Source organism: Carettochelys insculpta, chromosome 2 (assembly GCF_033958435.1).
Source record: "Carettochelys insculpta isolate YL-2023 chromosome 2, ASM3395843v1, whole genome shotgun sequence".
In the NCBI taxonomy this organism is placed as follows: Eukaryota; Metazoa; Chordata; order Testudines; family Carettochelyidae; genus Carettochelys; species Carettochelys insculpta.
This window is the reverse complement of record NC_134138.1, coordinates 280,311,866-280,327,283: the sequence shown is the minus strand read 5'-3', so window position 1 is coordinate 280,327,283 and position 15,418 is coordinate 280,311,866. Positions and strand designations below refer to the sequence as shown.

At 68.3% G+C, this 15,418-nt stretch overlaps 1 protein-coding gene across 1 annotated transcript; it reads right to left on the bottom strand.

Annotated features, from left to right (window-relative positions):
- Positions 1–3,520: 3,520 nt before the first annotated feature.
- On the bottom strand, positions 3,521–14,861 carry LOC142008215 (transmembrane protein 176A-like). Its single transcript, XM_074985350.1, has 7 exons — positions 14,564–14,861; positions 9,844–10,072; positions 7,105–7,215; positions 6,370–6,426; positions 5,549–5,755; positions 4,594–4,704; positions 3,521–3,819 (listed from the first exon to the last, which is right to left on the bottom strand). Exons 2-7 carry the CDS (start codon positions 10,057–10,059, stop codon positions 3,727–3,729), a joined length of 795 nt encoding a protein of 264 aa, XP_074841451.1. The 5' UTR covers positions 10,060–10,072; positions 14,564–14,861; the 3' UTR covers positions 3,521–3,726.
- Positions 14,862–15,418: the final 557 nt, after the last annotated feature.

The following is a 15,418-nucleotide window of genomic DNA, read 5'->3' as shown; positions in this document are numbered from 1 at the left end:
CGCGTGCTGCCCAGCACCTGGGCGAGTCTGGGCGAGTGCAGGGACGAGCACCCAGGCAGGCGGGAGTCGCCCGCGCTCTGCCCCCATTGACACTCCATGCCACGTGCCGGCCCCACCGCTCTGCCGTGGGGCTCGCCCGCGCTCTGCCCCCATTGACACTCCATGCCACGTGCCGGCCCCACCGCTCTGCCGTGGGGCTCGCCCGCGCTCTGCCCCCATTGACACTCCATGCCACCTGCCGGCCCCACCGCTCTGCCGTGGGGCTCGCCCGCGCTCTGCCCCCATTGACACTCCATGCCACGTGCCGGTCCCACCGCTCTGCCGTGGGGCTCGCCCGCGCTCTGCCCCCATTGACACTCCATGCCACGTGCCGGCCCCACCGCTCTGCCGTGGGGCTCGCCCGCGCTCTGCCCCCATTGACACTCCATGCCACGTGCCGGCCCCACCGCTCTGCCGTGGGGCTCGCCCGCGCTCTGCCCCCATTGACACTCCATGCCACCTGCCGGCCCCACCGCTCTGCCGTGGGGCTCGCCCGCGCTCTGCCCCCATTGACACTCCATGCCACGTGCCGGCCCCACCGCTCTGCCGTGGGGCTCGCCCGCGCTCTGCCCCCATTGACACTCCATGCCACGTGCCGGCCCCACCGCTCTGCCGTGGGGCTCGCCCGCGCTCTGCCCCCATTGACGCTCCATGCCACATGCCGGCCCCACCGCTCTGCCGTGGGGCTCGCCCGCGCTCTGCCCCCATTGACACTCCATGCCACATGCCGGACACACCGCTCTGCCATGGGGCTCGCCCGCGCTCTGCCCCCCTTGACACTCCATGCCACGTGCCGGACACACTGCTCTGCCATGGGGCTCGCCCGCGCTCTGCCCCCATTGACACTCCATGCCACGTGCCGGCCCCACCGCTCTGCCCCCATTGACACTCCACGCCACGTGCCGGACACACTGCTCTGCCATGGGGCTCGCCCGCGCTCTGCCCCCATTGACACTCCATGCCACGTGCCGGCCCCACCGCTCTGCCCCCATTGACACTCCACGCCACGTGCCGGCCCCACCGCTCTGCCGTGGGGCTCGCCCGCGCTCTGCCCCCATTGACACTCCATGCCACGTGCCGGACACACTGCTCTGCCATGGGGCTCGCCCGCGCTCTGCCCCCATTGACACTCCATGCCACGTGCCGGCCCCACCGCTCTGCCCCCATTGACACTCCATGCCACGTGCCGGCCCCACCGCTCTGCCGTGGGGCTCGCCCGCGCTCTGCCCCCATTGACACTCCATGCCACGTGCCGGCCCCACCGCTCTGCCGTGGGGCTCGCCCGCGCTCTGCCCCCATTGACACTCCATGCCACGTGCCGGCCCCACCGCTCTGCCGTGGGGCTCGCCCGCGCTCTGCCCCCATTGACACTCCATGCCACATGCCGGACACACCGCTCTGCCGTGGGGCTCGCCCGCGCTCTGCCCCCATTGACACTCCATGCCACATGCCGGCCCCACCGCTCTGCCGTGGGGCTCGCCCGCGCTCTGCCCCCATTGACACTCCACGCCACCTGCCGGACACACCGCTCTGCCGTGGGGCTCGCCCGCGCTCTGCCCCCATTGACACTCCATGCCACGTGCCGGCCCCACCGCTCTGCCGTGGGGCTCGCCCGCGCTCTGCCCCCATTGACACTCCATGCCACGTGCCGGCCCCACCGCTCTGCCGTGGGGCTCGCCCGCGCTCTGCCCCCATTGACACTCCATGCCACGTGCCGGCCCCACCGCTCTGCCATGGGGCTCGGCTACACGCTGAGCTGCCACGGGGGTGTCGGCTGAGACCCATCTGCCCTGTGCACTGTCGGGGCCGAGCCCTCGGGAACAGGCCCAGCAGCCCCAGCACAGCGAGGTCGCGGCTGGACACTGCCTTGTGCCGTGGGGTCAAGAGCTGCTCTGCTTTCCCTGTGCTCCTGGAACGCGGTGCTGGGGGAGCTGCCCAGGGGGAGCCCCTGAACCCCCCCCACCCTGCACAGACCAGGCTCGGGGTCAGAGCCAGCCTGCCCCTCTGTCCTCAGCGCACCCCCCGTAACCTGGCTGGCCTGGGCCTTCTGGCAAGGGCACAGGTCATTGGCCGTTTCTCCTGAGGTGGGGGAGGAAGTGGGGTTCAGTGGTTAGAGCGGGAAGGACGGGGGTCAGGACTGCTGGGCTCTGGGAGGAGCGTGAGGTCGAGCTGGCTGCAGAGGGGAAGGGGCTGGGGGTTCGAGGCCTCTCCTCCTCCGTCGCCCCACGCAGAGCACTGGCAGCTGTGCCCTGCCCTCGCCAGCCCAGGAGGTGCCGTGCAGCCCACACGGGGGGTCGGGCCCCCAGTCACACGAGCTGCCGCGTGGCAAAGGCAAACGCATGCGAGGGAGGGTTTGTTTCCAGGCAGCCGGCGGCGCGTTCCCGGCAGGGCCCCGCAGGCCCTTGGCCCAGTGTGGTGGGGTTCTGGGGTCCCCCAAGCTCTGCACCCGGCCGCAGGCAGGAGTGTGGTGGGGTTCTGGGGTCCCCCAAGCTCTGCACCCGGCCGCAGGCAGGAGTGACTCTCACTCAGCAGGAGAACAGCGGGTTTATTAGCCGACAGGACACAGCGTCGTACAGAGGAGTCAGTGCAGCCGGCAGAGACAGCCAGTCCCAGCCATGCTGGGGAGAGGAGGCCCCAAGGGGTCCCAGAGCCGGGGCCTGGCCCCCTCCTTTGTCTCTCTCTCTCCCAGCCCAGACTCACTGCTCCCAACTCCCAGTTCCAATTCAAACCCCTCAGGCTCCACCTCCTCCTTTGTCTGCAGTACAAAGGTGTTACCTGGTCGTCAGGGTTACCCTCAGCAGGAGCCCCCACACCCTCTGTGAGCCACTCACACACACACAGGTATCCCCCACTCCATCACAGCCCAGTCGGTAGGGGAGGGCTGCGGGGTCCGTGCAGTGCCAGAAGAGGGAGGTGGTGGCGCGGCGCGGCGCAGCCGGGCAGGGGTGCGGGAGAAGGAGATGGCAGCAGGGCGTGGCGCAGCCGGGCAGGGGTGCGGGAGAAGGAGGTGGCGGCGGGGCGTGGCGCAGCCGGGCAGGGGTGCGGGAGAAGGAGGTGGCGGCGGGGCGTGGCGCAGCCGGGCAGGGGTGCGGGAGAGGGAGATGGCAGCAGGGCGTGGCGCAGCCGGGCAGGGGTGCGGGAGAGGGAGGTGGCGGCGGGGCGTGGCGCAGCCGGGCAGGGGTGCGGGAGAAGGAGGTGGCGGCGGGGTGCGGCGCAGCCGGGCAGGGGTGCGGGAGAGGGAGGTGGCAGCAGGGCGTGGCGCAGCCGGGCAGGGGTGCGGGAGAAGGAGGTGGCGGCGGGGCGTGGCGCAGCCGGGCAGGGGTGCGGGAGAAGGAGGTGGCGGCGGGGCGCGGCGCAGCCGGGCAGGGGTGCGGGAGAGGGAGGTGGCGGCGTGGCACAGCCGGGCAGGGGTGCAGGAGAGGGAGGTGGCGGCGCGGCGCAGCCGGGCAGGGGTGCAGGAGAGGGAGGTGGTGGTGCGGCGTGGCGCAGCTGGGCAGGGGTGCGGGAGAGGGAGGTGGCGGCGTGGCACAGCCGGGCAGGGGTGCGGGAGAGGGAGGTGGCGGCATGGCGCAGCCGGGCAGGGGTGCAGGAGAGGGAGGTGGTGGTGCGGCGTGGCGCAGCCGGTCAAGGGGTGCAGGCTGTGCCCAGCGGTTCCTGCTGGAGCGAAGCTGGCGCCAGGCCGGGCGCTCAGACGCCCTCCCCATCCTGGGCTCTCTCCTCGTCGGGCGGGGGGACGGAGTCGGAGGGCAGCAGCGGCTCCTTGCTCTCCTCGCACGGGTCCTGGGGGCGGCAGGGGGTTACGGCGGCAGCAGCAGGCTCAGGGCACCAGCACCCACCCGCCGAGGGGGGCAGGGCCCCGGTTATAGCCCTGTGCAGCGGCACCAGGCACGCTCCTGCCCCAGGGCTGGGCTGGCACAGGCCCCCGCGCAGGGAAGCCTCCTACCGCGGCCTGGGCCCCTTCGCGGAGGAGATGGGTCGCACCCCCCATGCTCAGCCCCTCCAGACTCCCCTGGGCCCGCAGAGCCTCCCGGCCCGGGGCTCAGAGATGCCCCCAGGGCTGGGCTGGGCAGAGGAACAGGGCGTGGGAGGAGCGGGAAGGGACCCCCAGCCTGTCCCCTTCCCAGATCCCAACCAGCCCTGGGATGCTAGCGGGATGGGGCTACCCCACGACCTCAAGGGGGCAAGGCTCAGCCCACCAATCAGGCGGCTCCCTCAGCTCGACTGGCCAATCGAGTGGCCGGACACCTCAGGTTACAGGGCAGCTTTCAGCGGGTGGCGCTGACAGCGCGAGGGGCCCCCTGCACCCCCGAATCGGGCCCCCTGCTGAGGAGACTCCCGAGGAGGCCGGAGCCCCTGGAGCCCCACAGCAGCCCGGGGGGGGTCACCTCACCTACCCGGGAGTCCTGCCGGGACGTCTCCGTCCCCCCCACCCCCCCGTACATCTCTGGGGCACCTCCCCATGTCCCCGAGCCACCGCCCCTCCTGCCAGCCCTGCGGCGGCCCCTGGCCCAGGCCTGCCCTCCCCTCCTGGGCACGCGCCGCCCCGCCCGTTACCTGCGCCCTGCAGCACAGGGCCCAGCAGCCGTGGAGGAAGCAGTAGAGGCCGATGCAGAGGCCGGTGCCCATGCTCAGCGCCAGCAGCAGCCGCAGGCCCAGCAGCGCTTTCTGGGGAGGGGGGTGACGCACCCGTCACCAGGAGCCGGCGGCTCGGGGGGGTCGCGCTCGCGCTCGCAGGGCGGCTGGAGGGCCTGGCCGGGCCGGGCCAGTGCGCAGAGTGAGGCTCTAAGGGGCCTGGGACCGGAGCGGCACTGGCCGGGGAGCAACCCGCTGCTCTGGGAGAGGCCTGGCTGGGCCGGGGGCTCTGGGGCTGGGCCCTCTTTTCAGCCCCTCCTGAGTCTCATGCCCCCGGCTGGGGCTGCCCCGGGCACAGCACGGAGCTGGCAGGCAGGATCCAGCCAGCCAGGGCTCCCCTGGCACTTCCCACCGGCACCCCGACTGCTGCAGCACGCACAGGGGGGACCTGGCCCCCCGGCCACATGGCCCTCCCTCCCCTGCCAGGGCACACGCAGCAGCATGGGGCTGCCCTCCTCTGCAAGGGGTCTCTGGCGCGGGAAACAGTCTCCCTGGCTGTGACCACTGGCCCACAGCCAGGTCACACCCTGCCGAGGCTCCGGCCCCTGGGGGCCCAGGCAGAGCTCCCAAGTGTGGGGTCTCTCCCCCCGGGCCCCGTGTGCCGCTCTACTGGCTGGGGCCTGAGGGACAGCCCAGCCCCACACTGGCGCCTGCAGAGGGGACCTGTTGCTGCAGCGTGGAGGGCTGGAGTGCTGTGGTGATGGTGCCAGGGGATGTGGGCAGTGGGATGAGGCCAGCTCCCCCCCGCCCCATTCTGCCAAAGGACCCTCCGGCTGGCCAGAGCCTTTGGGAGGCCCAAGCGCCCCCAGCCTCCCCCCCGAGGACCCGAGCTACCCCCCGTTACACCTGCCGTCCACACCAGGCCAGCACTGCTCACCTTCAGCATCCCCACTTGTTGCTTGCAGTTCTGCACCCGCCAGGGCTCGTCCATGCCCCAGGAGGTGGGCGCTGGTTGTGGGCGGTCACACAGGTAGGACAGGTTGTAGTCAGCAAAGGGATACCGGGAGATATCGCCCAGCCCCAGGACCAGAGCCACGGTCAGCGAGACAGCGCTGGCCAGGCTCAGAAAGGAGGCCAGCGAGACCTGTGGGAGGGGAACAGTGGGTGAGGCACAGACATCCGGCCTCCCCTCCCGCCCAGCCGGGCCAGCGCCCACCCCAGGGCCGGGCAGGGGCACGTGGCCGACAGCTGCAGGGACAGAGGTGACGCCACCTCTTGCGAGAGGGAAAACGCTCCCTCCCGCCCAGGGAGAATCTGCTCCCTCCTCCCAGCCAGGCCGGGCTCAGCTCTGGTGCCCGTCACCCGGCCCCTGCCTACTGGAGCCAAGGGCTGTCTGCCACCCCCCGCATGCCTTGGGGACCTACAGCCCCCCGCCCCACAGCCTGGCCGCCGGGGACCTACCGCTCCCTCCCCCACCGCTGACCCATCTCCTGAGGGCGCTAACCCGGGGCTCCGACAGCCCCTTGCAGGAGGTGGTTCCAGCCCCGGGCTCCTCCCTGGCCCCTTCCCCTCCCAGGAGGGCCCCCGCCAGGCAGGCCTGCTCCCCAACCGGGCATCAGGGCCAGGCCGTGCGCTGCCCGCAGGGGAAAGGGGTCGCGCCAGGCTGGGAACAGCTGGTCTATGGGCCCCACCCGGGGCAGCTCCCATGGGTACAAAGCAGAGCCCCCGGCAGCAGCGGCCCCAGCCCCCCGCACTCACCCAGCAGCAGGTGCCACGTTTCTCGCTCACAACGCAGAAGACACCGGAGAGGACGAGCTGTGGAGGGAAGGGAGGGGAGCGCTGGGTGCCGCCAGCGGGCAGAGCTCGGCCCCGGCCCCGGCCAAGGCGCAGGGGGTGGCTGTGCGGGCGGCAGCCCTGGGGCTGCGTTGGGGTTGCTGGGCCCACAGCTGAAGGCACTTGCCGGCCAACAGCACCTGGGGCCCCCGGGGGTAGAGCACAGCCGGGGGGTCAGAGCAGCCGGTGGCCTGGCCTGTGCCGGAGAAGACCAGATCCAGGTCACTCGCGGACGAGCCACAGCCCTGGAACGTCCCCAGCGGCGAAGCCCGAGGATGGAACCGTACGGCCGCTGTGGGCCCTGCACAGACACCCCGACCCCAGCGTGAGAGCCCCCCAGAGAGTCCCGGCTCTGGGCTCCACACAGACACCCTGACCCCAGCGTGAGAGCCCCCCCGGGAGAGCCCTGGCTGTGGGCCCTGCACAGACACCCCGACCCCAGTGCGAGAGCCCCCCAGGAGAGCCCCAGCTCTGGGCCCCGCACAGACACCCCGACCCCAGCGCGAGAGCCCCCCCGGGAGAGCCCTGGCTGTGGGCCCTGCACAGACACCCCGACCCCAGTGCGAGAGCGCCCCCAGGAGAGCCCCAGCTCTGGGCCCTGCACAGACACCCCGACCCCAGGCTGGGCTGCGTGGGGCGGCTGGGCTGGGTGCGACTCACCATCGCGCCGGCCCAGAATGGGGTTCCCTTCCAGTACTCCTCGGTGTTGGGCGCGAAGCAGAGGATCACGCCGAAGGCCCCGCACAGCAAACCGAGCAGCACCTGGCACGCCTGCGAGATCGGCCACCGGAGTTGGGCCATGGGGGCAGCAGCCTGCCCTGCCCCCGTGCCCTCCCCCGCAGCCGGAGCGCCCCTCCCCCACGCACCCCCCACCTGCAGCACCCCGCCCTGCAGCACTGCCAGGTGATCCTGCCCAGTCCAGCCAGTTCTCACCCCCTCCAGCAACAGGGACCCAGCGCTCCCTGGGGTGGGACACCCCAGTCTGGGGGAGCTCTTCCAAGCATCCAACCCACCCCCCAGTTCCACTCCCTCAGCAGCCGTGGGGAACCGGCGATCCCCACCCCGCCCCCACCACATCTGAAAGCTGCTTCCGTTCGGTCGCCCCCCCCCGCACCCCGGCTGTTCCCGTTCTTTTGCCCCCAATCCCTGTGGCTGTTCCCATTAACTCCTCCCCCCCGCGGCTGTTCCCGTTTCTCCCCTCCCGGCCCTGCCGTCTCTGGGCTCTCAGAGGGACTCGCCCACGTTTCTCTCCTTTACCGACTCTCAGATCGCCTTTGTTCCTCTGCTCGGGACCCCGTGGCCAGGGCCGTGTCTAGGCAGGTGCAGGGCCGGGGTAACCCCCCGTCCCTGCCTGCAGCCCCCCCACCCCACCCTGTTCCTGCCCCCTCACGCCCTGGCCCCGCCTCTTGCCAAAGCCCCTCCCCCACACCGTGGGGGCTGGGGGAATATGGGGGTCGTCTCCACCTTCCTGCCACCCTCTCCCAGCTTTTGGGAGCACTAGGGCACCCTTGGGCAGGGGCACACAGCTGTCGGGTGCCGTGGGGGCAGTGGGGTGCCCTGGGGCGGGGGCACGCGGCTGTTGGGTGCCATGGGGGCAGTGGGGTGCCCTGGGGTGGGGGCACGCGGCTGTTGGGTGCCATGCGGGGGCAGGGGGTGCCCTGGGGCAGGGGCACATGGCTGTTGGGTGCCATGGGGGGGCAGTGGTGTGCCCTGGGGTGGGGGCACGTGGCTGTCAAGTGCCATGGGGGGGGAAGGGGGCCACCCTGGGGCAGGGGCACACAGCTGTCGGGTACTGTCGGGGGGCAGGGGGGCACCCTGGGGTGGGGGCACGCAGCTGTCAGGTGCCGTGGGGGGGGCCGGGGGGCCCTGGGGCAGGGGCACATGGCTGTCGGGCACTGTGGGGGCAGTGGGGTGCCCTGGGGCGGGGGCACGCGGCTGTCGGGTGCCGTGGGGGCAGTGGGGTGCCCCGGGGCGGGGGCATGCGGCTGTTGGGCGCTGTGGGGGCAGTGGGGAACCCTGGGGCGGGGGCACGCAGCTGTCGGGCGCTGTGGGGGCAGTGGGGTGCCCTGGGTTGGGGGCACGTGGCTGTCGGGTGCTGTGGGGCGCCCTGGGGCGGGGGCACGCGGCTGTCGGGCGCTGTGGGGGCAGTGGGGTGCCCTGGGTTGGGGGCACGCGGCTGTCGGGTGCTGTGGGGCGCCCTGGGGCGGGGCATGTGGCTGTCGGGTGCTGTGGGGGCAGTGGGGCGCCCTGGGTTGGGGGCACGCGGCTGTCAGGTGCTGTGGGGCACCCTGGGGCGGGGGCACGTGGCTGTCGGGTGCTGTGGGGGCAGTGGGGCGCCCTGGGTTGGGGGCACGCGGCTGTCGGGTGCTGTGGGGGCAGTGGGGCGCCCTGGGGTGGGAGCACACGGCTGTCAGGTGCTGTGGGGGCAGTGGGGCGCCCTGGGTTGGGGGCACGTGGCTGTCGGGTGCTGTGGGGGAGCAGGGGGTGCCCTGGGGTGGGAGCACATGGCTGTCGGGTGCTGTGGGGGCAGTGGGGCGCCCTGGGTTGGGGGCACGTGGCTGTCGGGTGCTGCGGGGGCAGTGGGACGCCCTGGGGTGGGAGCACACGGCTGTCGGGTGCTGTGGGGGCAGTGGGGCGCCCTGGGTTGGGGGCACGTGGCTGTCGGGTGCCGTGGGGGAGCAGGGGGTGCCCTGGGGCAGGGGCACGTGGCTGTCGGGTGCTGTGGGGGCAGTGGGGTGCCCTGGGGCAGGGGCACATGGCTGTCGGGTGCTGTGGGGGCAGTGGGGCGCCCTGGGGCAGGGGCACGTGGCTGTCGGGTGCCGTGGGGGAGCAGGGGGTGCCCTGGGGCAGGGGCACGTGGCTGTCAGGTGCCGTGGGGGAGCAGGGGGTGCCCTGGGGCAGGGGCAGGCGACTGTCGGGTGCTGTGGGGGCAGTGGGGCGCCCTGGGTTGGGGGCACGTGGCTGTCCGGCACTGCGGTGAAGCGGAGCGTGGCAGCCTGGCAGAGGCCGGCAGAACAGGCTGCCAGGGGCTCCGGACCAGCCACCGTGGGGAATGCAGGAGGGGCCTGACCCTGGCAATCCCTCAGGCCGCCTGGGTCCCGCTGTACGACAGCCGGGGGGACGACGTGGGGCCCACCATAGCGCTGGGCCCCAAACCGTCCCACGGACGAGCCGGCCCCAAACGGGGCCACGTCTCCTGCAGGTGGTGGCCGGGTGGAGCCAGGACCCCAGCTGGGCCCTCGCCTGTGCCCCAGACGGCGGCTGGCTGCTCCCTCGGTGCGTACGAACGGCCTGTCCGCCGCACTCCTGCGCCGGCTGGACTCCTGCCCTGCCCCCAAGCTCCTCCGTGTCCCTCGGGCGCCCCAGCCTCGGCCCCCACCCTGCCACGCTGGCACGTACCCCCAGCACTTTCTGCTCCCCGCAGCAGCCACCCAGGGCACAGCCCTTGGCAGGACCCTGCCAGGCGCGTGCCCCAGACTTCGCCCGGTGCTGCTGCAGGCACTGGAGCAGGGAGCTCAGCCACGACTCCTGGGTGATGTGGATCTGGATGACGGTCTTGTCCGAGCCCTCAGCAGACATCTCCATGTCGTTCAGCTTCACCATGGTGCTGGGCATCCTGTCCCCCCCTCTGAAACAGGGAGGGGGTGAGAGGCAGACCCGCCCCCTGCGCCCACACGGCCCCATTCGCCCAGCCCCACTGCTGCCCCACTGAACGCAGTGTGCAGGGACTCCAGCACCTGCCAGCCACCCAAATTACTGTTCAGAGGCAAAAACTTGTAGGAGCGACACCAAATTCCCATTAAAATACATCTAAGAGTCTCCAATTCTTTCCAAGGGCTCCGAGAACAACAAGCCATCCTGTGGCACCTTCTAGACTAACAGATATTTTGGAGCATGAGCTTTCATGGGCAAAGACCCGCTTAATCAGCTGCACGAGAACCAAGGGCTTGTAACTTGACACAAACAGTTGAGTTTAGGTACTTGTCTGATGTATTTGAATAGTTTGGCACCAGAATTAGGATGCAGTGTGTGTATGTAGAGCAGGGATGCCCAACCTATGGGTCCCAGTAGATTTGTTAAGGGTCGCCAGCTGGGCAGTTCCCAGCTCCATGTGGCTGTTAAAGGAGCCATTTGCAGTTTCTTAACACTGCTGCCTCAGGCAGATCTCTATCACTAGCGGTAGCTGCTGGAGATGGCAGCCATCTCTATCACCAGGGATAGCAATTACCTCATGCCTAGGTGCTGAAACCTGAACACTGGAGTTAATTGCTGGGAGCAGGAGGACTGGGGGAGCCACCCAGCCTAGTAGCCCCAGTGAAGAGCCTGCAGAAGGAGGAGGAGGAGTGCCTAAGGCTGGGGATGCAGAGGGGGGTGTCTAAGCCTGGGGGAAGTTTGGGGCGGCATGCAGAGTGGAATGCTGGGTATAGTTTGGAGCTGCTGGGGGGTGTAAGCTTTGGGGCAGCTTGGGGCTGCTGGGGAAGGGTCTAAGGCTGGAGGAGGTTTGGAGCTGCTGAGCGGGTTTAAGGCTGGAAGCAGTTTGGGACCCCAGGGGGCAGTTAAAGCCCGGCTGAGGGTGAGGTCTGCGGGGCAGGTGGGCGTCTAATACAGTAAACTCTGGAGTTACCCACGGGTTGTTTCTGCAACTCCTGCATAACTCGAATTTTCCTGCAAGGGGAGGGGAGCCAGGAACCACCAGGGCTGGTCAGTTTCCTGGCTCCCAAGTGGCAGGAGCTGGGAACCGGGGCAGGCTGGTTCCAGTCTCCCCATGGCTTGTGGGGCCGGAAACCGATCAGCACATGGCTGGTCAGTTTCACATTCCCGCCATGGCAGGGGAGGGAACCAGGCTAAGAGCCTTCTCCCGCTCCTCCCCCAGCCCAAGGGCCGTCAGACAGCTGTGTGTCTGAGGGAAGGGAGGGAGAAGGCTCCAGCTGTTGGTCTCCCCACCCCTGGCCAGGGACCCCACTCATGTAAGCGAGGGAAGTTCACTCATATAGTGAATAAAGGTAGGTGTATATGTCCCTCATTTGAGCAAGTACTCATAAGTAAAGTACTGTTAAATGAGGGATGAGTGTAATGGAAAGGGGTGTTTGTTAACAAGCTCTGCCATGAAGCCTCTATGAGCGCCATGCCAGTCCCGAAGGAGGAAGTAGAAAAAGCAGTGAAACAACTAAAGAACAACAAGAGCCCTTGAAATGATAAGATCAGGGGAGAGATGATCAAATATGGTGGAGAAAGCAGGATTCAGGAACTACACCGACTACGTAATATAGCATGGAAAGAAGGGAAGGCGCCTAAGGAATGGGCAAGATCTGTGCTAGTGACAATACCCAAGAAAGGAAGCGCACTGGAGTGCAAGAACTACAGAACGATTGCCCTAACGAGTCGTCTGGGCAAGGTGCTGATGATGATACTGATGGAGAGATTAAGATGGCAGATAGAAGAACATACAGCAGACAAGCAAGAGGGGTTCCAAAAGGACAGAAGTGCCATACAGCAGATACTGGCACTGAGACTGATAGCGGAGAAAGCTCGACCGAAGAACAAGAACGTACACGCTTCCTTGTCAATTTTCAAAAGGCATTTGACACTATAGATCAGAAAGTGACTCGGGCGGTGTTGGAGTCATACGGCGTGGAGAGCAGCCTGATGGTTTTTGAAGGATATCAGTGATAATGCGGAGGCAGCGGTGAGAACATGCAGGGAGCTGGGAAGTTGGTTTAAAACAAGTAGAGGTACAAGACAAGGAGATCCAATATTGCTAAGTATCTTCATCGCACATCTGGAGAGAGCGATGGAGAAGATCAAGGAAGAGGTAGAAGGGGTATCTGTGCCCGGGATGAGAATTAACCACTTGAGGTTCGCGGATGATACAGTTATCATTGAGGAAGATGAGGAGACGCTAGCGAAAATGGTGCGGGTGTTAAACGAAGAAGGGAAGTGGTACGGACCAATCATGAACATCGATCAAACAAAAACAATGGTATTTGGAGATAAGGAGATAGGAAGGAAGATCAGTGTGGAGGGTATTGAACTAGAAATGTAGAGACGTTCACGTATCTGGGGAGCAACATAACGTATGATCTAGACTGTAAGAAGGAAATAGTGACTAGAATAGCGAAAGCGAGAGCGAGTTTGGAGGCGAGGGATAAGACCTGGAAAAGCAAAGCAATTAGCTTAGGAACGAAGCTGGGCATGTTGAAAATGTGTATTCAGCAGCATGTTGTACGGATGCGAGACGTGGGTGATAATGAAAGATTCGAAAAGCAGAATATGGGCGTTCGAAAGGAGTTGTTACAGGAAGATTCTGCGAATAGGATGGATGCAGAAGGTCACCAATGAGGAACTGTATACGAAGATACAGCCGAAAGAGAACCTGCTGCAGAAGGGTATAAAACGGAAGCTGCAACTATTTGGACATATTTGCAGAATGAACGACGAACGAAAACTCAAGACCCTGGTATTGAGCACAATGGATGGTTGGAATAGGAGAGGCAGAGCCCACTGAGAATGGGGAGATGATGTAGTAGATGGGTCTGGAGCTCGTCTACAGACACTAAGCCGCTCTGCACTGGACAGGGAAAGATGGAAGGAAATAGTGAGGGAGGCACCAGACACCAGCGGGCGCTGAGCTGATGGTTATTGATGATGATGTTTGTCAACACTCACTTGATGGTCTGTGGAAATCCTGCTGTTGCCTCTATGCTACTGAAGGCCCTGTGGTGCGAGGGAGGCTGTGTGAGAAGAGGGAGGATCACCAGATGTGCTAGGGGACAGGACAGGCTCGCAGATGTCCGCACATCGGCACTACCGGGTGAGAAGGGGGCATGCTGTTGACTCAGACGGAAGCAGGCAGAGCAGTGAGGACAAGCAAGCAGCGACTGAACCCACAGGGTGGGACAACCGACGAGCAGGAAAACGTAAGGAAGTGGGGAAACCCAGCGCTCCCCCAGCTGCCCACCCTCTGACGACCCCCGTGCACAAACCTGCCCTGGGAAGGGCACTGCTCTGCCGCAGGCCTGGGGCTCCTCGGCCACTCCCAGTGGGGCTCAGCCCAGGCTGAAGGAACCTGGTCCCAGGCCAGCCGCGCGGGCCAGCAGCGCGGCCGACTCCGGAAAGCCAGCAGCCGTGGGAGTGGGGACCACAACAGCAACCGGCACGCCAGCGTGGGTGTGGGTGCGTGTGCGCGCGCGTGCGAGTGTGCGCGAGAGTGTGTGCGAGTGAGAGTGTGTGTGCACGCGTGCGTGTGTGTGAGTGTGCGCAAGAGTGTGTGCGAGTGTGAGCGTGCGCACAAGAGTGTGTGCGAGTGTGAGTGTGTGTGTGCGCGAGTGTGCGTGCACGTGGGGGCGGGCAGATGCTCACTGCCGTCGGACTGTGTCTCCCTGAGCCGGGCCTGTTGCCTTCCCCTGGGAAGAGCCACCCGGTGCTCTGACAAGCCCAACACAAGCTGCCTCCACAGCTGCCGGGCGGGAGATTGGCCGGAGCTTGCTGGGAAAACACCTCCCTCCAGCCCAGGCCTCTTGCAACATCCTGCACAGCCCCGCTCCTCCCCCGGGCGCCGGAACCCGCCAGCCGCCCAGCCCGGCTGTCGCAGCTTCCCCAGCCCCACGCCCGGCTCCAGGCACGGCACAGCACGGCAGGGCGAGCCCCAGGCAGGCCAGTGCCCCTCAGTGGGGCCGGGGCAGGCAGGGCCCCAGGACGCAGGCCGGGCAGTACCTGGCGGCCGGTTAAAGCCGCGGGCACCCCCCAGCTCGGTCCCTGGCGGACGGGCAGCACTTAGCAGCAGTGCCAGGCGCTGTACAAACCCCACGCAGCTGCCAGGCTCAGACAGACCCCAGGTGCAGACAGACAGACAGACGGGGGGACACCCTGGGTAGCTGAGGAGCAGGGCAGAGACAAGCCCCAGCACCGGGCAGGTGGGAGCCGGGGGGCAGCAGGTCAGGGGGCCGCGTGAGAGTTCCCGGGGGGGATGCAGACCAGGGGGCTGGGCAGGAGTACCGGGGGGGCGTCGCGGGGGGGCTGCAGGCGGGGGGGGCGGGGAGGGGAGTCCCGGGGGGTCGGGGTCCGGGGGGGCAGGGCTGCGCTCAGCGGCAAAACCCGGCCCGGCCCGCCCCGCACTCACCGCCCGGCGGCAGCTGCTCGCGGTCCCACGACTGAGCTCCGGCCCGAGTGGCGCAGCCCGGCCCGGCCCGGCCCCGCCCCGCGCGCGTCACTGGGGCCGTGGGGCGGCACAAAGCTCCCCGCCCCCACCCCCGGCTCGATCCTGCGGGGCCCGGGGCGAGGCGGGACCGGACCGGACCGGACCGGACGGGGTCCCAGCCCCGGGGCTCGGCCCGGCCGCCCCGAGCGCTGCAGGGAGCGGGGCCGTGTCCCCCGCGGGTCCCAGCCGGGCCCTGCGCCCCCCGGCTCCTGCCCAGCCCGGCCTCGCGCGCCGCCTGCCGGGGACCCCCCGTGGGAGCGCTGGGGTCACGTCGGGCCCGATCCCGCCCAGCGCCCCGCACTGCTGCGCCAGCCGAGCCGAGCCGAGCCGAGCCAGGCCCGCCCCGCCCCGCCCCGGCCGCCGGGGAAGCGGCTCCGTCTCGGCTCCCAGCGCCGGAGCCAGCTGCTGCTGTCCCGCAGACAAGGGGAGCTCAGTGGGCTGCAGGGCCCTGCACCGCCCGGCCGCTCTGCCCTGGCCCTGGCCCTGGCCCTGGCTCGGACAGGGAGCTCCGGGTGCCCCTGGGTCCGGCTGAGCTCTGCGGGGTGAGAACGTCCTGCCTGGGGGGATCGGGGGTTCCATGTGGCAGGGAGTGGGGGGTCCCCAGGCCCTGCCCCCCCCGCAGGCGGAGGTGACTCTCACTCGGCAGGGGACAGACGGGTTCTGGGGCCACAGGGACCCAGTACAGAACGGACTGGTCAGCGCAGGGCCCAGCTATGGCCCAGGTAGGTCACCTCGGCCATCCCCACCCACTCTTGCCTGCCTTGATAGTCAGCGCGG